At 46.5% G+C, this 23,112-nt stretch overlaps 2 protein-coding genes across 2 annotated transcripts in view; both read left to right on the top strand.

Moving 5' to 3' along the window:
• PSMD11 (proteasome 26S subunit, non-ATPase 11) overlaps positions 1-16,497 on the top strand; it is a gene marked incomplete at both ends in the record, with an annotated part of 31,829 nt that extends 15,332 nt beyond the window's left edge. Inside the window, 10 exons of the mRNA XM_084238192.1 lie at positions 622-693; positions 1,067-1,124; positions 6,576-6,770; positions 10,052-10,196; positions 12,338-12,398; positions 13,307-13,369; positions 15,109-15,234; positions 15,710-15,745; positions 16,003-16,054; positions 16,355-16,497. Of these exons, the coding sequence (XP_084094318.1) occupies positions 622-693; positions 1,067-1,124; positions 6,576-6,770; positions 10,052-10,196; positions 12,338-12,398; positions 13,307-13,369; positions 15,109-15,234; positions 15,710-15,745; positions 16,003-16,054; positions 16,355-16,497 (951 nt within the window). The remainder of the gene's footprint in view (positions 1-621; positions 694-1,066; positions 1,125-6,575; positions 6,771-10,051; positions 10,197-12,337; positions 12,399-13,306; positions 13,370-15,108; positions 15,235-15,709; positions 15,746-16,002; positions 16,055-16,354) is intronic.
• A 5,691-nt stretch (positions 16,498-22,188) lies between these two features.
• CDK5R1 (cyclin dependent kinase 5 regulatory subunit 1) lies at positions 22,189-23,112 on the top strand (the record flags this gene model as incomplete). The annotated part of the gene is made up of 1 exon (XM_084236634.1): positions 22,189-23,112. The coding sequence occupies one exon, from the start codon at positions 22,189-22,191 to the stop codon at positions 23,110-23,112; it is 924 nt and encodes a 307-aa protein (XP_084092760.1).

Genomic DNA, 23,112 nt, shown 5'->3' with positions numbered 1-23,112 from the left:
AATTGGGAGTTCAGTGCATCTTTAAATAAAATTTAAAAGCCTTTGTAAGTGGTAGGCTAATTCCAGTTTCTTTTTACTGCCTTTAATACAGGCTAAATTTGTGTATCTAGAAGAGTGATGATGACTTACACATCTTAGGATCTGAAAGGAAAGAGCCAGATGGCCCTTTTGAGTCTTACTGGCAACTGCTAAGAACAAGGCATTTGCACTTAGTCTAAGAGTTTCTCCTCTTGATTACCATTTTATTCACATTAACACATTACTGTTACTATTTACAACTATTCAGGGAGAAAAGTTCTGCTTTAAAAATTCAACCATTTCGAAAATCTATATTCCAGGACTACATATGTTGGGAGTTCTGGGTACTTCTCGGGCAGGTAGAAGAGGGGTGCTGAAGATAAAGCTCTTTTCCAAAAGAATAAAATGTAAGCAAAAAATACTTTATGTATAAAAAGCCAAGTTGGTTCTCCATTATGTAACCATTATATACTGAGATACTGTGGATGAAGAACAATGTTGGTGTGTATATATAAGGAGGGAATTAAAGCTGTTCTCCAAAGCAAGGTTTGTGGGAAGAGTGTGAGGACATAATGTTACATGTGTCTTTTCTCTCTGTTGTAGGTCGAATTGTGTTTAGAGTGCATTGAGTGGGCCAAATCAGAAAAAAGAACTTTCTTACGCCAAGCTTTGGAGGTATGTAACTTTAGTAGTATTGATTTCAGGTTTCTAGGCATAAGACAGATTAAATCTAAGTAATACCATCTTGATCAAAAGTATTTTCAGAAATTTTGTGTTATCCAGGTATTCAGAGGTTAGAGATTATAGTCCACTCATCAAAATTGCTCTGATTGAAGTTTTGACAGACCTGTTACTTGGCTCAGAGAAGCAAGCAGCAGCATGGTAGTAATGGGAGATAATGCCATGGATAAGATCTTTCTTAGACTGAATTTGATGCTGTCATTGGGACTTACATATTCAATAGTAACAGTTTTGTGACTGTCAACCTGTGATTTCTTTCTTTCCCTCCCTCCCCTTTGCATTAATCAATGTCTTTTCTCTTTCCTAGGCAAGACTGGTGTCTTTGTACTTTGATACCAAGAGGTACCAGGAAGCATTGCATTTGGGTAAGTTGGTAGAAACTAATATGGCATAGATTCTAGTTAAATAACTGTGTTCTGAATGTGGGACTCTTATTGGTTACATATTAATAATTTATATTTTGCCTACATCTAAGAATGATTTAAGATGGCTTACATTTTACTGAATCTGTCATGGAAAAATAGCATTTGGAGGTTCTAAGAAACTAGAGTTTATCTGTCAAATTTAGAGAACAGAAGCGTCCAATGTGATTGTTTTACTGACTGTCATACCATGTCTGTCCATAATTATATTTAAAGTCAATTTTAAGATGAGGCAGTTAAAGGGATACAAATATATATGAAAGCTGGAGTTGACTGATTTAAAAACTTTATGTGATCTTAAACACCCTGAACTCTGTTGGCTTTTAAAAAAAAAAGCTATGGGTAGATCCAGACTAATTTACCCAAAATGGAAGAATGTTAATTTCATCATCTAGTCAGTTGAAAAAATTGCCAGTATTTGATTTTTATCCTGGAAAAGTAGCAATTTCATATAGTTCAAATAGTACCCTTAGAAAAGTTTTAGTGAGATAATGTCTATTCCCTCCTTTCACTCTTTTTGTTTAAATAAGGGTATAATTGATGTAAATATCTCTGAATTGTTTTGTGTATATATATATATATAAAAAACATTATAGGGCCTCCCTGGTGGCGTAGGTGGTTGAGCGCAGCACTGTGAAGCTGTCCGCCGCCTCTGCAGTGCTGTTTCGATCCCCACTGGCCGTGGAGCAACCCACATGGCGTGGCAGACCTCTTCTGTCGGGCCTGCTGCTCCCCTCAGCAGTGTATTTTGTCAGTCTGCCTGTTCTGTTCCCCGTGCTGTCTCTGGTGAATCCTCTCACCCTCCTACACATCTGGCCTGTACCCCGGTTCTTGTATGCATAAATAAATAAATCTTAAAAAAAAAAGATGAAATTGCGCCATAAAAAAAAACAAACAGGGCCTCCCCTGGTGGCACAGCAGTTGAGCCCTGGGCTGCGAAGCTGTCCGCAGCCTCTGCAGTGCCGGTTCGATCCCCGGCCGCCGGCAAGGGTCCCACATGGCTCGCAGACCTCTCCTGCCACGCCTGCTGCTCCCCTCAGCAGTGTACTTTGGTCCTTCTGCCTGTTCTGCTCCCTACTCTGGCTCTGGTGAATTCTCTCACCCTCCCATGCTTCTGACTGTACCCAGTGCTTGTATAAACAAATAAATCTTTAAAAAAAAATAAATACAAAAGAAACATTATAGTAGTTTCAGGTATACACTGTAATTACTGATATTTTTGTATATTGGGAAATGCTCACCACAATAAGTCTACTTAATATCTCTCATGTTATATAACTAAAATTTTTTCTTATCGTGAGTACTTTTAAGATAGCCTGTTAGCAATTTTGAAATATGCAATACACTATTATTAACTTGTAGTACATTACACCCATGTAGTACATTACATCCCAGAACTGACTTTTACAATTGGAAGTTTGAATCTTTGGATCCCCTTTGCCCCTTTTGCCAGCCCTCCAAACCTCTCTTCTTGTCCCCCCTCACCCCCACCAAAATGATCTCTGTGTCTGTGAGCTTGGGTTTGTATTTAGATTCCACATTTAAGTAAGACTCTACAGTATTTTTCTCTGTCTGACCTATTTCACTTAGCATAATGTCCTCAAGGTACATCTACGATGTCACGAATGGTAAGATTTCCCTTTATTTTATTATTTTATTATTTTTTTAATTTTAATTTTTTTTTTGGTGGGACCCTCACTGGTGGCCGGGGAACGAACCGGTGCTGTAGAGGCTGCGGGCAACCTCGCAGCCCAGCACTCAACCGCTGCGCCATCAGGGGAGGCCCAAGATTTCCCCTTTTTGTGGCTGAATAATGCCTGCATGTATGTGAACACGTGTAGAACTTTTATGAACCTTTTTTTAAAAAAGATTTATTTATTTATTTATACAAGCACTGGGTAGAGTCAGAAGCACAGGAGGGTGAGAGAATTCACCAGAGCCAGAGCGGGGAGCAGAACAGGCAGACTGATGAAACACACTGCTGAGGGGAGCAGAGGTCGCGGCAGGAGAGGTCTGCCGCTCCATGTGGGACCCTCGCTGGCAGCTGGGGATCAAACCGGAGCTGTAGAGGCTGCGGGCAGCTTCGCAGCCCAGCGCTTATTGTAAATAATGATGGATCTGAGATACAGTTATCTTTTCAAGTTAGTGTTTTTGTTCTTTGGCTAAATGCCCAAAAGTGAAATTCCTGAATCATATGGTAGTTCTATTTTTAATTATTTGAGGAACCCACCATACTATTTTCCATAGCAGTTGCACCAGTTTGCATTCCCACCAACAAGGATTCCCTTTTCTCCACATGCTTATCAATGTTTGCTGTTTCTTGTCTTTTTGATAGTAGCCATTCTAATAGATTTGAGGGAAATACCTCTGTGGTTTTGATTTGCATTTGCCTGATAAGTGAGGTTGAGTATTTTTTCACTTACTTGTTGGCCATTTGTTGTCTTTACAAAAGTGTCTGTTCAGATCTTGTGAACTATTGTACTGCTTGTTTTTTGCATTTGAGTTTTCTGAGTTCTTTATATAGTTTGTATATTAACCCTTTATCACATATATGATTTGTAAATATTTTCTTCTAGTCAGTAGAGCTTTTTATTTGTTGATTCCTTTGCTGTACAGAAGCTTTTGAGTTTGATATAGTCCTATATGTTTATTTTTGCTTTGGGTATCAGATCCAAAAAAAAAAAAAAACATTATCAAGACCAATGCCAAGGGCCTCCCCTGGTGGCACAGCGGTTGAGCACTGGGCTGTGAAGCTGTCCACAGCCTCTGCAGTGCCGGTTCGATCCCCGGCTACAGGTGAGTGTCCCACATGGCGCGACAGACCTCTCCTGCCATGCCCGCTGCTCCCTTCAGCAGTGTATTTTGTCAGTTTGCCTGTTCTGTTCCCCGCTCTGGCTCTGATGAATTCTCTCACCCTCCCTCGCTTCTGACTGTACCCAGTGCTTGTATAAATAAATAAATAAATCTTAAAAAAAAAAAAAAGACCAATGCCAAGTTGCTAATCACTTATGTTCTTAGGAGTGTTATGTTTTCAGATATCACATTACATTCGCGACTTTAATTTTATGTGTGGTTTAAGATAGTGGTCCAGATTCATTCCTTTTTTTTTTTTTTTTTTTAAAAGATTTATTTATTTATACAAGCACTGGGGACAGTCAGAAGCATAGGAGGGTGAGAGAAATCACCAGAGCCAGAGCGGGGAGCAGAACAGGCAGACTAACGAAGTACACTGCTGAGGGGAGCAGCGGGCACGGCAGGAGAGGTCTGCATGCCATAGGGGACCCTCTCCGGTGGCTGGGGATCGAACTGGCGCTGCAGAGGCTGCAGGCAGCTTCTCAGCCCAGCTCTCTACCGCTGCGCCACCGGGGAGGCCCCAGATTCATTCTTTTGCATGTGATTGTCCAATTTGCCCAACACCATTTATGACTATCCTTTCTCTGTTGTGTATTATTGACTACTTTGTTGTCTATTAATTACATCTGTGTGGGTTTATTTCTTGGCTTTCATTCTGTTCCATTGATCTATGCCAGTACCATATTGTTTGGTCATTCACCCTGTTAATGTGCACAATCCAGGGGATTTTGGTATATTCACTAAGTTGTGCAACCATTACCACTATCTGATTTTAACCACCCCAGAAATTACCTGAATTTACTTGTTTTGGACATATCATATAAATGGAATCATATAATATATAACCTTTTGTGATTACCTTCTTTCACTTATCATGTTTTCAAGGTTTATTAGACGTAGCATATATCAGTACTTCATTCCTTTTTATTGTAAAATAATATTCCATTGTATGGCTGTACCACATTTTATCCACTCACCAGTTGATGGACATTTAGATTATTTACACTTTTTGGCTGTGGACAGATATTTGTGGTTTTGATTTCCATTTCCCTAATGACTAATGATATTGAGCATATTTTTATGTACTTAATGATTATTTGTATGTATTTGGAGAAATGTCTATTCCATTCTTTTGCTTATTATTTAATTGGGTTATTTGGATTTTATTGTGTTTTGTTTTTTTTTTTTCCCCTGGATATAAGTCCCTTACTGGTTATATGATTGCAAATATATTTTTTCTTATTCTATGGGCTTTTATTATTTTCTTAATAGTGTCTTTTGAAGTATACTTAAGTTTTTTTTTTTTTTTTTAAAGATTTGTTTATTTATTTATACAAGCACTGGGTACCGTCAAGCGCGGGAGGGTGAGAGAATTCACCAGAGCCAGAGTAGGGAGCAGAGCAGGCAGAAGGACCGAAGTACACTGCAGAGGGGAACAGCGGGTGCAGGAGAGGTCTGCGCACCATGTGGGACCCTCCTCCAGTGGCTGGGGATCAGCCAGGGATCGAACCAGCGCTGCAGAGGCTACGGGCAGCTTCGCAACCCAGCGCTCAACCGCTGCGCCACCGGGGAGGCCCTGAAGTACACTTAAGTTTTGACTAAGTCCCATTTGACTGTTTTTTCTTCTGTTGCTTATGCATTTGGTATCATATCTGGGAAATCATTACCTATTCAAAGATCACAAGGATTTATACCCATGTTTTATAGGTCCAATTCTTACATTTGGATTTCTGGATAATTTTGAGTTAATTTTTGTATATGGTACAAGTCTGGAGTTTATTTTGCCATCTGAAGATGGGGAAGAAGTTGTATTTGGAGAATATTTGCATATGCAGAATGCTTTCCTTTCCCCCAAAACCTTAGTTTGGTCTTGCAATTGTTGTATAGGAAGAATATAAGATCAGGGCCTCCCTGGTGGTGCAGTGGTTGAGAGCTGGGTTGCGAAGCTGCCCGCGGCCTCCGCGGCGCCGGTTCGATCCCCGGGCTGCTCCCTGGCCACCAGAGGAGGGTCCCACATGGCGCACAGACCTCTCCTGCTGCCCGCTGCTCCCCTCAGCAGTGTGTTTCGGTCCTTCTGCCTGCTCTGCTCCCCGCTCTGGCTCTGATGAGTTCTCTCACCCTCCTGCGCTTCTGACTGTACCCAGTGCATGCATAAACAAAACAAACAAACAAATAAATAAATAAAACATGCCTCTATAAAAAAAAAAAGAATATAAGATCAGGTGCCTATCTGAACTGGAATACTAGGCTCAGCATTTTCTGGGTGGAGATTCTCACTGAATTCAACTCTTGGGAGTAATTCTTACAGGACTCTTAACTTTAATGTTGTCCTTAGTATGCAGCATGCTTCAAAGACATCTCTCTACATTTCTTTTTTGGAAGGTAGCATATTAACAGAAAACTTAATTTTTGCAAATAGATCATATACTTTTGGGTTTAGGCAGGTTTCTTTATCCTAAGAGTTCTTATGAATGTAAGATGTTGTAATATTAGCATATTAAAATGATTGCTAACTAAGGAGTATATATTTTTTCCTTCCAGGTTCTCAGCTGCTCCGGGAATTGAAAAAAATGGATGACAAAGCCCTTTTGGTGGAAGTACAGCTTTTAGAAAGCAAAACATACCATGCTTTGAGCAATCTGCCGAAAGCCCGAGCTGCCTTAACCTCTGCTCGAACCACAGCAAATGCCATCTACTGCCCCCCTAAATTGCAGGCCACTTTGGATATGCAGTCAGGTATCACTACCAATTCATGCTCCTCATATCTCATAGGTGAAAGGAATGGTGGCATGGGGCTGGAAAATAAAATTGACTGTTTCAGCCCAAATTTCTTCAGAGAAACCAGTTAGAAGGCTCCCTCCTAAACTGTTGTCTCCCTCAATTAACTACCTGAAATATATTAAGAACTTGCTTATCTGTGGTTGACCAGGCAACCTGATTGTTAGAGCTGAGACCCTAGAAACACTGAGGTTTCAAAAAGCACCCTTCACTTCCATCTTGGTCACTTGTTAGGATGATAAGCACTTCTCTCCAGGATTGGACCAACCTTTGTTATACTTTCTTTGTTTCCCAAGTTTGTTGTCACTTGGAGACCTTTGTAAAGTTTCCAGAAGGCTTTTCCCCAAGGACTTCAGATCAGGACTGAGGAAAGACCTCCCTGCCTGCTCAGTTTTAGCCAAGTGTAATGTATAGTTTTCTGATAGAGTGTGTGAATGTTAGGACAAGGGGGGCGTGGATTGGCAGTAGAATACCAGTATTGTGATCAGCTGCTTTTATTACTTTTCATTTCATGATACCATTATTGAAGGAGCACTGGAATTGGAGGCAGAAGACTAATTTATGTCTTGGTGTTAACAGCAATATTATTTTCATGTCTGTAAAAGAAGGATAATGCCTTCCCCACATGCCACCTGGGTATTTTGAGGGTCAGACAGCATGCTTTATAGTTTGGATGTTAAGAGCAGAAGCTCTAGAATCACTTTCCTAGGATGAAATTTTGGTTCTGCTGGTTTCTGGCCTGTGACTTTGGAATGTTACTTAATTTATTTTTAGCTCATCTGAAAAATCATAATTGCAGCTCTCCATAGGATTGTGATAAAGATTAACTGGGATGAATGGAAGGCTGTCATCATAGGACTTGTCTTTGACCAGTATAGATATACTTTCTTTAATCCATTACTCTTTCTTTGTGTCCTTCCTTCATGGTCAAGAGATAAACTTATTTCCTAGAGGTTATAAGAGGCCATTTTTATGTGAACCCCTTCACTTGCCTGTGCAGGAGTTATATCACTGCCCATTTTTATGCCTTTTCAGGAGTGATTCGTCTCCCTTTTCCTTTTGTCCCACTCTGAGTCTATAGTTTTTCTTCCACAATTGGCTTTTCCTTGGTGCCTGAACTGCACCATCTGAAAAAGTACAGCCATTTCACTTTTAAGATTACTGTCTTCTTTTCATGAAGTGTCTTTAAAAGGAAAAAATGAAAAAGTGGGTCTCCCTGGTGATGTAGGGGTTAAATCTTAGTGCTGTCCCCACTATGGCTTGAGTTCGACCCAGCCAAGGAGCTAGCTCACATATGGTACAGACCTCTTCTCTCTCGCCTGCTGTTCCCCTTAGCAGTGTATTTCAGTAAATCCACTCTCTTTCTGGTGAATCCTCTCACCCTTCACACCTCTGGCCTGCTCTCCGGTTCTTCGTAAAAAGAAAAAGTATCCTTAACTTTGGTGTCTCTGTCTACTCCTTGAAAGAAGTCAGTAACTCTCTTACTGTAACTCCTTTGTTTAAAATCCTTCAGTGTTTTTCCCATTATCTCCAGGCTACATTTTACTTTAAGATGACATTCATTAAAAGGAAGATATCCTTTTTCATCCTAATCTCTGGTTTTCAGTCCTAGTCACCAAATGAATTCATGTTCTCTGGGTGTTCTGTGCTATTTTTTGCTTGTGTATGTTGTCTTCCTTGCTCTGAAATTACCACTTTTCATCTTCTCACCTTGGCAAACTTTCTGTGCATCCATTTAGATCTGCTCAATGTCTGTATAAACCCTCTTTATATTACTTTTTATTCTTCAGCGTAGCTGTATTAGTGCTTGGCTCATGGTAGACACTCATTAGTATGTTAATGAGTGATAATCTGATGTTTTTCACTTTTTCAGTAACAGACTTCATACGCCAACAGTAATGCTCATAGTACTAGTGTGGCTTCAGTTACTAATGTGTTTGGGGAAGCAGTGTACTTGTTCTTGGACCTTATTTTATCTTACTTTTTTCTTCTTTAAAGCAGGTATGGAAAACTGGGATGTTGTCTCATCTAATTTAGCAGTATTAATAGTTTGTTGTGTATTCTTGAGGAAGCTCTCCTTGACTGCAGAGAAGTCCAGGTTTTCTCCAGATTCAGTAGTTAAGAACAGTGGTGGATGGCTTTGATTCTTTTAGTCTCAAAGTGGTAGACTTTATGGGTAAGAATACTGGAGTAAGGTTCAGATGGCTCAGTAAGAGATTATTAAATCAGAAGTTCCCAGTTGGTATGCCAGCCACACAAGTACTGGTGTGTTAAAGACTGAAAATAGGTCTCTTGAGGTCACATAAGCATTTTCATATTTTATTAAAGGCATGTGGAATACTTTCTATATATATCTTGATGTGAAAATGCTGGGAAATATGGTGGTAAACAATTGGGTGGGACTGAGGTCTATAAACTCCTAAGGGGATGAGGCAAGAGTTAGAATTGATATATAGAGTCTTAGGGCTTAGGTGCCTTTCAAGCTGGAAAGAATTTTCATGTTATCCCAGGTGGTAGCATAGGTTGAAAGTAATATAAGTTTCAAAGTTAAGCTTACTAGGAGCAAACAACCCAACTTCCAAGCAGTAGCAAATTGGTTAGATGAACTTTAAGTATATATCATTGCAGGGAAATAGTGCTGAACTTTGTACAACTAAGTGTATGAACCTGGCGTTATGTGAAATTTATATACAGATTATTTCTAGTCATAAGTACTTCCTTAAATGACAAATATTGAAATGATAGTATTAGAGGCTAATTTTTTTTCTCCCATTGAAGCTGCTTATACCAAGAAATGGTTGATGTTATTAAAACAGGTTTTTCTGTCTGTCAGCAACATATGGGTGAATTTCCTGACCTGTGAAGTGAGGTTTTGAAAGGCAAACATGGCCTTTTCTGGTGACTCCAGGAGACAGCTGTACTGCATTGGTGAAGAGAATCATGGGGAAAGATGTTCCAGCGTGTGATTTTTAGGATCCTTTTTGAGTTTGGTCTCAAACTCCTTTGAGATTTGTACTCTCAGTATGGCAAAAAGACATTGAACTGGGAGGCCTAAGACCTTGGGTTTTAATCCCAGTTCTGCCACTAGCTGGTGGTGACTTTAGGCAGGTCCTTTACCTTTCCTGACTTCATCAATCAGTAGATGGGGTTGGAATATGTTTCTGAGGCTCTTTTCAGCTCTGATCTTTTATGGATCTATTACTTTGTATGGTTCTTACGCCCTTCTTTTTAATTCCCAGGTATTATCCATGCAGCAGAGGAGAAGGATTGGAAAACTGCATACTCATATTTCTATGAGGCATTTGAGGGTTATGACTCCATCGATAGCCCCAAGGCCATTACATCTCTGAAGTACATGTTACTGTGCAAAATTATGCTCAACACGTAGGTGCTCATTAACTTTGGGATATGAGAACGCAAGTCTTTCAGCTAAGTCTTTCTGCCATGAAAGAGATGGGTGGAGAGTTGGGCCAGTTATAGAAGCAGCAGCTACTGCCTCTTGGAGTGGTTGAGGTAAAGTGGGAGGGTCAAGGTGTTCCGGAGTACTTTGATAGTCTTTCAAAACCAGGGGGATAGATTTGAGAAGCCTCCTTCCCAGCCCCTGTTGGAGTGTTCAGATAGTGACTGAGTCCTATCTGAGTGTTCAGATAGGAAAGAGGTCCAGGAAATAACTTAGATACTAGCTGTTGCCTTATGGCATCCAAGAAGGAGGTGTGACTAAAGGAAGAGTTTAGGGAGAGTTTGAAAAAGAGGACAACAGCAGGGCCTCCCTGGTGGCCTAGGGTTTAAGTCAGGGCTATCACCACTATGGCCTGAGTTTGATCCCTGGCCAGGGAGCTAAACTACATATGGTGCAGCAGGCCTCTCCTGTCTTGCCCGCTGCTCCCCTTAGCAGTATATTTTAGTAAATCTTCCTGTTCTGCTCCCCACTCTGTCTCTAGTGAATCTTCTTTTTTTTTTTAATTTTTTTTTTTCATAGAGGCATGTTTTATTTATTTAATTTGTTTGTTTGTTTTGTTTTTACATGCACTGGGAGGGTGAAGGGTCAGAAGCGAGGGAGGGTGAGAGAATTCACCAGAGCCAGAGTGGGGAGCAGAGCAGGCAGAAGGACCAAAGTACACTGCTGAGGGGAGCAGCAGGCGGCAGGAGAGGTCTGCGCGCCATGTGGGACCCTCCTCCGGTGGCCGGGGAGCAGCCGGGGATCGAACCGGCGCCACAGAGGCCGCGGGCAGCTTCGCAACCCAGCACTCAACCACTGCGCCACCGGGGAGGCCCTCTAGTGAATCCTCTTACCCTCTGCATCTCTGACCTATACCCCTGTTCTTCACCCCCCCTCCAAAAAAAAAGACAACCCTGTATGACAATCTTTTTATAAAGAATTCCACAAGATTATTCACATTGTTTGGGAACAAAAGAGATTACTTTTGGACTTGGATTACATAGGATTTTTTTTTTTAATATTTATTTATACAAGAACCAGGGTACAGGCCAGATTCCCTAGAGGGTGAGAGGATTCACCAGAGACAGAGCGGGGAATAGAACAGGCAGATTGATGAAATACATTGCTGAGGGGAGCAGCAGGCGCAACAGGAGAGATCTGCCGCGCCTTGTGGGATTCTCGCCAGCTGGCTGGATCGAACCCACACTACAGAGGCTGTGGACAGCTTCACAGTGTGGCACTCAACCGCCTGTGCCACCAGTGGGGCCTCAGGATTTGTTTTAATAAATTCCATTACATAGGCCTCCCTTGGTGGTGCAGGCGGTTGAGCGCAGCACTGTGAAGCTGTCCGCAGCCTCTGCAGTGCCGGTTCGATCCTGCCAGCCGACGAGGGTCCCACATGGCGCGCAGACCTCTCTTGTCTCGCCCGCTGCTCCCCTCAGCAGTGTATTTCGTCATTCTGCCCTGTTGCCCACTCTGTCTCTTGTGAATCCTCTCACCCTCCCATAGATCTGGCCTGTACCCTGGTTCTTATATAAATAAATAAATCTTAAAAAAAAATTCCATTACATTTATTTATTTTTTAAGGATTTATTTATTTATGCAGAGACAGAGTGGGGAACAGAACAGGCAGACTGACGAAATACACTGCTGAGGGGAGCAGCGGGCGAGACAGAAGAGGTTTGCTTCTCCATGTGGGTTTCTCTCTGACAGGCCGGGGATCGAACTCGTGCTGCAGAGGCTGCGGGTTGCTTCATAGTGTGGTGCTTAACCCCTTGCGCCACCAGGGAGGCCCAAATTCCATTACATTTAAATTTCATTTGTACTTACATTCCACTTGTTGGGTCTGTTTTGGTCGGTTCATGTTGCTTTCTTGTAAGTGTTGGAATTGCCCTCCTCACTGCTGAGAAAGAGTGGAGAAAAACTAGCTTCTTTTGCATATGGAGCATATGGGCTTGGGTATGAGAAATGATTATTTTATTGGACAGAGTTTCTAGTGGGAGGCTAAGAAAAAGAAACTTGCCTAAACCTATACTTAGAAGCATAACATCCTGAAACAATTCACCAAGTATGCCTTTTTTTCTAGCCCAGAAGATGTCCAGGCTTTGGTGAGCGGGAAGCTTGCACTTCGGTATGCAGGGAGGCAGGTAGGGAATACCTTGATTGCATTTTTGATCTCTACTCATTCTAAGGACCAGCATATTGTCTGTTACGATGTTTGGTGATATCATTGTTCTTCAGGTCTCCATTCCCCACCCTTTTCCCTTAAATCCGTTAAGTTGTATTTTCTATATAATCCAGCATCACTTTATGATGTTTTGGCCAACACAAGACCGCATATATGACAGTGGTCTGAGTAGACCATACCTATAGCCTAGGTGTGTAGTAGACTATATCATCTAGGTTTGTGTAATTATACTTGGTGACACCTGTGCAATGATGAAATCATTTTAAAGATGCATCTCTCAGAAAGTATTCTTGTTGTTAAGTGATGCATGACTGTACTTTTAAAATCACAGAGTGGAAGGTCAGTGTTTGGTCAGGTAATTTGAGGGACTTACAGAACTGGACCTATAGCATTTGCAGTGAGATAGGTTCCATATTCACAGATTCAACATACCACAGGTGTCACTTGGTTGAATCTGTGGATATGGAACCCATGGGCTGACTTGAACCTCCTCGAATTTGAAATGTCCCCCGTGGATGCTAAGGAAAGACTGTAGATAAGTTTGGGGGGAGTCACTTTATACTTGAATTTTAACTATGCAAGGGCTTTGATGCCCTTAAACACTCCCTGTTGTTCAAGTGTCAGATGTTGTTGAATCATTTTAAATTTCAAAGGGAAATTGGTTGGAACACAGTGGTATTCAAAGAATAAAGGTATTCAAAGAATACCTTTAATAATGGTATTCTTTGAATACCACTGTGAAGAAGTGGTGGGGCAGGGTCTTCCTTGCAGCCAGAAGTGGTGTTGACATAGCTTACTGCTGTGAGACTTGTTTCATGGGTTATGGATGTGCATAATAGGTCACTTTCACTTCCTCTTTATTCTTAGACAGAAGCATTAAAATGTGTGGCCCAAGCTAGCAAGAACAGATCATTGGCAGATTTTGAAAAGGTAAGCATGGTATATTGGGTTGGTAGGGGACATTGAAGTACTTTTTAAAAAAAACTGTATTTTTCAAATAATTACTGCTTCACAAGGAATTACAGAGATAATGCAGTGATCCCATGTTCCTTTCACCCAGTTTTCTCTAGTGGTTGCATGTTAATTACAGGACAATATCAGAACCAGGAAATAGTTAAACACCTTTTGTACAGTAGAATTAGTTGTTATACCTCATTTATGCATAGTACTTTTCTTTTTCTAAAGTTCTTTGCTGTCCTTTTTTCACTTTTAATTTTTTACAACAAGCCCATTATTTCCATTTTATGATTGAAGGAACTGGGATTCAAAGTGGATGCCTGGGGACTCCCCGGTGGCGCAGCGGTTGAGCGCTGGGTTGCGAAGCTGCCCGCAGCCTCTGTGGCGCCGGTTCGATCCCCTGCTGCTCCCCAGCCATTGGAGGAGGGTCCCACATGGCGCGCAGACCTCTCTTGCCGCCCGCTGCTCCCCTCAGCAGTGTACTTCGGTCCTTTTGCCTGCTCTGCTCCCCGCTCTGGCTCTGGTGAATTCTTTCACCCTCCCGTGCTTCTGACTGTACCCAGTGCTTGTGTAAATAAATAAATAAATCTTTAAAAAAAAAAAAACAAAACAAAGTGGATGCCTGTAGTTACACACCTAATGTGTCAGGGTTTTTTTGGCCTCCAGACCTAGTGCTTGTTCACGTGGCATATCTTTGGAATTCCTTCAGTTCCAGAAATACCATGTCTACTTTGTCTCTTTGCAAAAAGAAGTCTTGATATATCATCTAGAGCAAAAGACACTTCCTCAGATGATATTCTAGGCTTGTTTTGACTCTTGGGCCTTTTACGCATTTTGAAGGTTTGAAATGGGAGAAAAACTTAAGGAAGCAAGGCTTATAGATTCTTTTGAAACCTCTGTCCTCTTGATCTTAGAGTACATCGCCCAACTTAATAAAAATAAATATAGATCCAGGGAGGAAAACATAGTGTATATGGAGACTGTAGACCATGTGGTAACCACTATCTCCAAGATTAATCATTTTCCTGGAGGTTTCTTGGCGAATTTAATTCTTTCTTGGTATTATCAGCTTGCTTCCCTTAACACCTTTTAGCATAGCTGACATGAGCCTGGGGTATTGAGACTATTATTAAAGGTAAATCCATCACATACAGGAATAAACAGTCTAGATCATTTTATCCCAAAGTTTGAGATGCTTAGTGGAACATTTCTTCTAGAGTTTTTGGGAAAAGGGTCTGTGATCAGATATTTGGGGAACACTAGGGCTAACCAGAATTAGAAAGGTGCATCTTTGGAAAGCAGAGTTATATTATGCTGTTATTCTTTGTGAAACCCTAAGAACTTGTTGTGGAATTAAGCATTTCCCATCAATTAACTTTGGAACTCTTTCTCTTTTTTTACTTCTCTATGGAGACTCTTCTGTAGAATACATCTTGAGAACTATCTGGCTTACAAGCTGAGTTGTTCTTGGGGCTAACATGGTCTGAGCTGTCAATATGAGGCTTTCAGAGAAATGGAGTCTAGGATCGCTCCATTTTTTACTTCTTGTTTCCCTTTTTCTGCCTTCTGACGTAACTTTTTTCATCTCAAATCCCCCAGAACTTTAATCAGCCATGCAGTTACAAGGGCTGGCAGACTCCTTAGGAAGCGAGGCCTAGCATGATTGTCAAGTGCTTATCTGTGCCAGTCTCTGCAACTGACTCTCTTGGTAGGCCCTGACAGATTACCGGGCAGAGCTCCGGGATGACCCAATCATCAGCACACACTTGGCCAAGTTGTATGATAACTTGCTGGAACAGAATCTGATCCGAGTCATTGAGCCTTTTTCCCGAGTACAGGTAAGAACCTCCCTGGGAACTATGGCCCTTCCCTGGTGGGTGGGAGTTTCTGGTTAGGCATCCTCACGATTGCCTCCTTCCTTCCATATTCATTCAGAATAGGAACTTGCTTCCTATTTTGTATGCTCGGTGGGCAAGAGGTCATCAAGATCTCGGGTTTTTCTAGCAGAGAACAAAGAGGAGTGGGTTGCTGTGGGGCAGAGGCTGGTGAGACTGTCCCTGCTTGTATTGAGCCCAGTACCCTTGCTTTTGTAATTGCTGTACATTTGGTAAATGCTTTTTGTACTGGGTGTGTGGGACAGGAGTGTGTTTATTGTCTGTAGTGTGCAGGGTAGCAGATGGACGGAGCACAAGAGACCTAAGCCCTGTAGAGACAGGCAGCAGGATTGTAGGAGATACAGCAGTTCCCTCCTCTCCCATACATGAGGCCAAAGTAAAACTTTCAGTGTTGGTCTCTTTCTCCCTTTCCTTTTAGATTGAGCACATATCTAGCCTCATCAAACTTTCCAAGGTAAGGAGTCCTGAGCTTGTCTTGGGGGTAGGGAAGGGGCAAGGGATGGGAGGATTGGCATTTACACTGATGGGTCTTGTTGGAAAGCTCTCAGGCTTCTCCGGGGGCATGGGGTTCATAGGCTCAGAGCCAGAGTTTTATTGTTGCTGTTTTGTTTTCAGTTTATTCTTCCTAAAATCCTTTTGTACAAGGCTTTCATGTCATTGTGATCTCTGACGAGTGGCTGCTGATCCTTTAATCATGTGCTTTGCTTTTAGGCCGATGTAGAAAGGAAATTATCACAGATGATTCTTGACAAGAAATTTCATGGTGAGTAACAGCCATACAGGTGAGGGGCTGGTGGTGTGATGAACGGTTGAAGAGGCATCATACTTTTGCTTATCTCAAAAGAAGATGTCCCATTTGTTTCACGTGTTGGGTCCTTGGATCCTGCCCCTCTTAGCTCTGTGGTGAGAGTGCGTAATAAACACCCATAAGTGCAGCAGGGAGATGGGTTTTCTTTCCCCCTCCTTTCTGGACAAAGTGAGGTGACTTGGGAGCGGGCTGCTTCCCACAGGCTTTTCTGTCTAATCCCTTCTTTTACCTGGATTGCCCTTGTGTTTCCTACAGGGATCTTGGACCAGGGGGAGGGTGTCTTGATTATTTTCGATGAACCCCCAGTAGATAAAACTTATGAAGCTGCTCTGGAAACAATTCAGAACATGAGTAAAGTAGTGGATTCCCTCTACAACAAAGCCAAGAAACTGACATAGGTGAGTGCTGGCTCCAGGACCCGGCCGGGCAGCGCTGCCTTCTGCCTGCGGAGACTGAAAGCCTTCTGGTGGCCTGGTCGCTTCCCCGATTGACACTGCTCTGTCTTCTCTTGCAGAGTTGGATCTGTAGCGGTCCTTTGGAGAGTGTGTGTGGCGGGAGAGTGAAACCTTTGGGGAAAATGCTAGGAGATTCTTTTTTCTTTTTGTTCTACTTTTCGCTCGGAAAGTTTTTAAATCCTCATTTGGTGCATCTGTATTCCAGCCGATAGGTGTGCCAGTTTTCATGTAATCTTTACTGGCCCAACTTGGGAGTGGGGAAATTGCTTAAAAAAAAAGAAAAAGAAAAAAAAAAGGTTATTCTAAATAAAAGGAAAAAGGCTTACACTACCTAAAGCTGTGCTCTCTGCCTCCTGGGAGAGGGCCGCAAAGCCAGGCGCTCCGCCTACCACTGGGGCTCCTGATCCACCTGCTGGGCGTCACCTCTCCTCCTCTTCAGAATTGGGTGTTTGCCTGACCATCAAAGCAACGACTTTTTATTCTGTTTGTACTGAACCAAAACAAACAACTGTGTATAGACTGCTATTTTCTTTTTTTATTTGAAATGAGACGTTTCGGTGTTCTTTCCCCTGCCATACGGCCTGTCCATCCGCCCTTCCCCCCAACAATGGCTCCAGCAGACTGGCCGAAGGTCCTGCCGACGCCGCCGCCACAGCCGCAGCCGCAGCAGCACCTGCCGGCTCCGCTCCGACCTGTGAAGGAATGGGGACGAGGCCAGGAGCTAGTGTCCACACGGCCACACGGGAGCAGTGTGGGCCCTCAGGGGGCCTGCTGTGCATGTGGCTCTTTTTAACACAGTAAACTAGGTTAGACGTCAGTGTTTTAATTGCCCCTCTCCTCTGCTCTCTTCTCTCTCCCTTCTCTCTCCCTTCTCTCAACCAGGAGACCATTACTTGTCTCTTCTTTCTCCTTCCTCCCTCCAGGGGGGTCAGGCTGCCTGAAATCCAGCTTCTCTCCCTGTCCCTCTCCTCCTCCCCTGCTGTCAGATGGACTTCCTCCTTTTTTAAACAGTGAGCATCGGAAATGAGACTGTGGGACTGTGGGGTGGTTTTTTTTTCCCCTTCTCCCCCGTTGTTGGGTTTTCGAGCAACCTCATGTCCCCCTCCCAGGGAGCATCTTTATTTACCTCTTAGAAATGGAAGGGATGGGAGGTAGAGCACTGTATTTCAGCATGCTTTGTTTTATGATGAGATTACATAGCAAGGCTTTCGTGCCATTTGGGCAGGTAAGCTTCTGCACCTCTGTCGTGCGCAACTCTGTTTTCTTCTTCCTCTCATCTCTTTGTCTTCTCTCTTCCTTCTCCCTTCCTGCTGGCCTCCTTTCACCTTTCCCCCCTTTCTCAGAGTATCCTTCCAGGTTTTCGTAATAAATTTATATTTTGTAAAAGGATTTTGTTGTACTAGGTTTTGCATCCTCAGTGAATCTGACTGGCTTTTATTTTCCTCTCCAAAATCAGGTTTTTGTTCTCAGCATCTCTCCCCATCATGTCCAGTCACTGTTTTGGTTTTGGCACCATCAATATCAAATGTACAAACGGTTCTTGCTAACCAACACCAGGTATATCTGATGTTCAGATGAGTTCCAATAAAAACAATTTTTTTTTCAAAAAGTGTCCTTTCTTGTGTGCTGTAGGGCTGCTGACCAGGTCCAGAGCCTGCGTAGCCCTCTACACTGGCAAAGCTCCATCTCATTTGCTTAATGGGAGACACATCTGGAGGAAAGTAGAGGGCTGGGGCAAGAGATGGCTTGTGAGGTCTGAAGTGGAAAGGGCGTCAGGCCTCTGTTCCCCAGTGGTCCGGGAGGACCCAGGGTTTGGGTTGAGCGCCTCTGAGCCCACACCCCCGGCTGCGTGAGGAGGCTGGTGCTTGGTGGGTAAGTGCGGCACGGAGCTTTTCTCAAGTCAGGGAAATGCAAGTGCCTGTTCAGTCTGGAACAGAATCAAAGATTTTCATGCTGGCTCTCAGACGGGAATGGTTCTTCTGAAGGGTGTTGGTGCTCCCGGGAGGAAAGAGGGAGTTGTAGCTACCAGTTACGCTTCAGTCTGTTCATTTCTGCTGTTCTCTTGTGCCGTTTCTGTATGTAGTTTTACTTGCAGAACGTTTTACTTCCATAAAAATTATTCCAAAGGGATGGAGGGTTGAAGTAGAGGGGAGAGGTTTCTGCAGCCAAGGGCAGTCCAGAGGAGCTCAGCTGCGCAGCGCCCCTTTCCTTTGCTCCCTTTGTGGGCCTGATGGCTTCCTCTAGACCCGCGCTGTCCAGTATGTCGTCACCAGCCACAGATGACTGTTGAGCCCTTGAAATGTGGTTAGTTTGAACTGGGATGCACTGTGAATGTCAACTGAAACTTGACTTTGATGACTCAGTATGAAAAAAAAAATTAGCTTACCTTACTGTAAAAGTATGGGTTGGATATCGAGCATAATTGGTAAATTATATTAAAATTTATGTATTTACCTGTTTTTACTTGACTGGCTACTAGCAAATATTACCCATGCGGCTTGCGTTTTTCTCATTTTTTGGACAGTGCTGCCCTAGACCTCCAACTGAGTCTAGGCCTTGCTGAGCTGGAAAGTCCACAGGTTGGTTTGGGCCTGGGCTGCCTCATATAGGGACCCTTCCTGGCACCAGCCTTCATTGTGCCAGGGTGCTCTTGTGTGTGTGTGAAAGATACTTGCTGGTGTTGGGAGCAGAGGCTGGGGCACTTGGCTTGGTTGCTCTGCTGCATGCTGAGTTATATAACCTGTGCTGCCCAGGAGGGCCACTAGATGTTGCTCTGTGATCCCTGAAAGAACAAAGCATGACTTTCACAGGAGCCAGGGCTCAGCCTGCTTTTATTGGGAATCCTTTCTGGCAGCTAGCTAGCTGAGGCCTTGGCTCCCTGTGTTGAGGGTATGGCAGAGGATGGGGACTTGACTGCGAGTATCAGCAGCAGCACGGTAACTGTAACTAGCATGTTGGCCCTTCCTGCAACTAAAAGATCGGCCATAGGGTAAATGGGCTGATTGATAGGGGTGGGATTTGGAGCTCTCCCCTGCCGTTCTCTGCTGAAGACTGGAAAGAAAACAGCTCTGCGTCAGTCAGCTGGGTGTGCCTTCTGGGTCCTTGATTCTGTCATTTCTGGCAGATATTGCCCTTTCTTCCTTGCCTTACGGTTGGAGTGATGATGGAAAGTGTGAGGGTGGTGGTGGGTTAGGGGGGTAGAGGAGCTATGTGTGGTGCCTTGAGACAGAGATGGCACGGCATGGGTGGATAGGGTTTTTGGACACCCCCTTCTGTCGGTCACAACAGCAGGTGGGCTGGTAGTGTCATCATGCTTTGCTGCGAACATGACTTCAGATCTAGGCAAATCTGGAAAGCATTTGACTTGCTCAACACCAGAATCTGAAAGGAACTTTGATGCATAAGAAAGGAATGTGGGCATGGAACAGCTGGGGAGCTGGGCCTCCATTAGGGACTGGGGGAGAAAGGCTGGAGTTAAAGCTTTGCTTTCGGAAGAGTCACTGGGCCAGGGGACCTGTGGGCCATGGCTTCTTAGGATCTTACTAGAGGAGGATTGAGGCCAGCGCTGTTAGAAGAGTGGATAGGCTGGGAACACTGAGGAACATTCAGCCGGAAGGGCACGTTGAACTAAGTAAGGGTCTGCCTTCAGCTTCTAAGTTGACAGCTGCTGTAGATGTTTCTGAAGGGCTGTGGAAGAAGTAGCCCGCTGGGTACAAAGCATTGTATTTTCTACTATATTAACACCAAGGTCCCTAAAGCTTTCAATTGCCACTATTGACAGAGAAATCTCTGGGTAGTACAAACAAATTCTAGCACTTTCTCCTTTGATAGCAGCATTGTTCTGAGTGATACCAGATTTTCTGTTCTGCTCAGGGCAGTAAGACAGAGCAGCACAGGTTGACAGCCTAGTGTGCTGGAGAGGTCTGGGAGTTTGGGAGCGGGTGGCCTCTGAATTGCTTCTTTTTCATCCCCAGTCCCCAGGTGATCATCTGGATTGTCTCTTGTTTCTCAGGTTTGTGGTCAAATCCGAATCTCCAGGAACCAAACAAAATAATGAAACCGGGTTTTGTGAAGGATCTGAATTCTCTCATCTGTGAGAGGAACAGTTCTTATTAATAAGAACCAGACTTTTACTCAGAATTTTATTTTATTGGCACCAAGTCGTCAAATTACACGTTTAGTATGAAAAACATGCAAGTCAGAAGAGCAGAGGCTGGCGGGAAGGGCCGCCGCTTGTTACACTCTGGGAGAAGCTCTCCGCAGGGTCACATGTGCAGTGGACTCAGTGTTGGCCCCATCTCGTGGGCAGCAGCCGTGCCCGGGTCCTCGGGGCCCCGTCCCCGGTGTGGGGTGCGCAGCCAGTCGCTGTGGCATGGCCCAGAACCGCCTCCGCTCTGGCCTGGGTTTCTGAGACCCCCCGGGCCGCGGGCAGGCCCGGCTCGCGGGAACGGAGGCCGGGCCGGGGCGGAAGGCGCGCGTGGCCCTCGGGGGGCTTCAGCAAAGGCCGCGTCCCTCGCCTTCTTCCCGCTCCCCGGGCCGCGGGGCCCTCTTCCCGCAGGTCCTTCGCTTCTTTCCGCGGGGGCGCGGGCGTCCACGAAGGGCGACGGGTCGGGGCCCCGGGCTCGGCGAGCGGCTTCGGGGGCGGCCGGGGCGGGGCCGCGGCGGAACAAAGGCAGCACGTGTCTGGGCGGGGCGGGGCGGGCCCGGCGCCGGCCCCGCCCCCCGCGCCCCGCGCCCCGCGGGCCCGAGCTCGGCGGCGCTGGGCGTCCGGGACTCTCCCGCGGCGGCGGCTGCGGGCGCGGCGGCGCAGGGCGGGCGGGCGGGCGCCGAGCGGGAGGGGCGGCCCCGAGGGGCGGGGCGGGGCCGGCGCTGCGAGTACCCGCCGCGGCCGCCGGGCCGGGCCCAGATGGGGCGCGACGCGTAGAGGCGCCTGGGGCTCGCGGCTGGTCCCCGCCCGCGCCGCTCCGCCGCCGCCCCGAGCGCGGCGAGGCCCGGCTCCCCGGGGACGGCAGGGCCGCTCGGGCCGCGGCCGGGCGCGCGCGCCCCCGACGGGGGCTTCGCCGAGGAGCGCGGGGGGCGGGAGCGCGAGCGCGGCGGCGGCGCGGGCGGCCGTAGGGGGCGGGGCCGGCGCCTGCAGAACCTTGGACAGAAGCTCCGGAGCCGCCGCCGCCGCCGAGCGCGAGCCCCGCCGAGCGCCGGGACCGCGGGGCTGAGCCGCGCGCGCATTGCGGAGGGCGCGGGGCGCGGGAGCCGCCGCCTGCGGGTAAGCCTGCGCCTCGCGGCCGTCCGCGGCCCCCGGGGAGCCGGGCCGGGGGCGCGGCGGGGGTCCCGGGGTGCGGCGGCGGGGCGGGGTGCTGCGGCGCGGGGGCGCGGGCGGGGCCGCGGAGCCGGCACGGCCGGGGCGCGGGGCCGAGGCCGGGGCCGCGGAGGCCGGGGCGGAGGAGCGCGGCGCGGAGCCCCGCCTGGCGCTGAGAACCATCTTGTTTTCCACGCAGATCCGAAGGGGCAGCACGCGTGCCCGGAGCGCCCCGCCGCCTCCCCCGGCCGCCGCGGGCTCGGTGAGCCGCCCTCCCGCTCCGGCCGGCAGGCTGGGCGCGCAGGGGCGCGGGCCCCCGCCGCGCGCGCAGCGGCACCATGGGCACGGTGCTGTCCCTGTCCCCCAGCTACCGCAAGGCCACGCTGTTTGAGGATGGCGCGGCCACGGTGGGCCACTACACGGCCGTGCAGAACAGCAAGAACGCCAAGGACAAGAACCTGAAGCGGCACTCCATCATCTCCGTGCTGCCCTGGAAGCGGATCGTGGCCGTGTCGGCCAAGAAGAAGAATTCCAAGAAGGTGCAGCCCAACAGCAGCTATCAGAACAACATCACGCACCTCAACAATGAGAACCTGAAGAAGTCGCTGTCGTGCGCCAACCTGTCCACGTTCGCCCAGCCCCCACCGGCCCAGCCGCCCGCGCCCCCTGCCAGCCAGCTGTCGGGCTCCCAGACCGGGGTCTCCTCCTCCGTCAAGAAGGTCCCGCACCCCGCCGTCACCTCCGCGGGGACGCCCAAGCGGGTCATCGTCCAGGCGTCCACCAGTGAGCTGCTGCGCTGCCTGGGCGAGTTTCTCTGCCGCCGGTGCTACCGCCTGAAGCACCTGTCCCCCACGGACCCTGTGCTCTGGCTGCGCAGCGTGGACCGCTCTCTGCTGCTGCAGGGCTGGCAGGACCAGGGCTTCATCACGCCGGCCAACGTGGTCTTCCTCTACATGCTCTGCAGGGATGTCATCTCCTCCGAGGTGGGCTCCGACCACGAGCTCCAGGCGGTCCTGCTCACCTGCCTGTACCTCTCCTACTCCTACATGGGCAACGAGATCTCCTACCCGCTCAAGCCCTTCCTGGTGGAGAGCTGCAAGGAGGCCTTTTGGGACCGCTGCCTCTCCGTCATCAACCTCATGAGCTCCAAGATGCTGCAGATCAACGCCGACCCACACTACTTCACACAGGTGTTCTCCGACCTGAAGAACGAGAGTGGCCAGGAGGACAAGAAACGGCTCCTCCTAGGGCTGGATCGGTGA

Source organism: Talpa europaea, assembly GCF_964194135.1.
Source record: "Talpa europaea genome assembly, chromosome: 7".
NCBI classification, from domain to species: domain Eukaryota; kingdom Metazoa; phylum Chordata; class Mammalia; order Eulipotyphla; family Talpidae; genus Talpa; species Talpa europaea.
The sequence above is the reverse complement of the archived record's forward strand: the minus strand, read 5'-3'. Positions and strand labels throughout refer to the sequence as shown.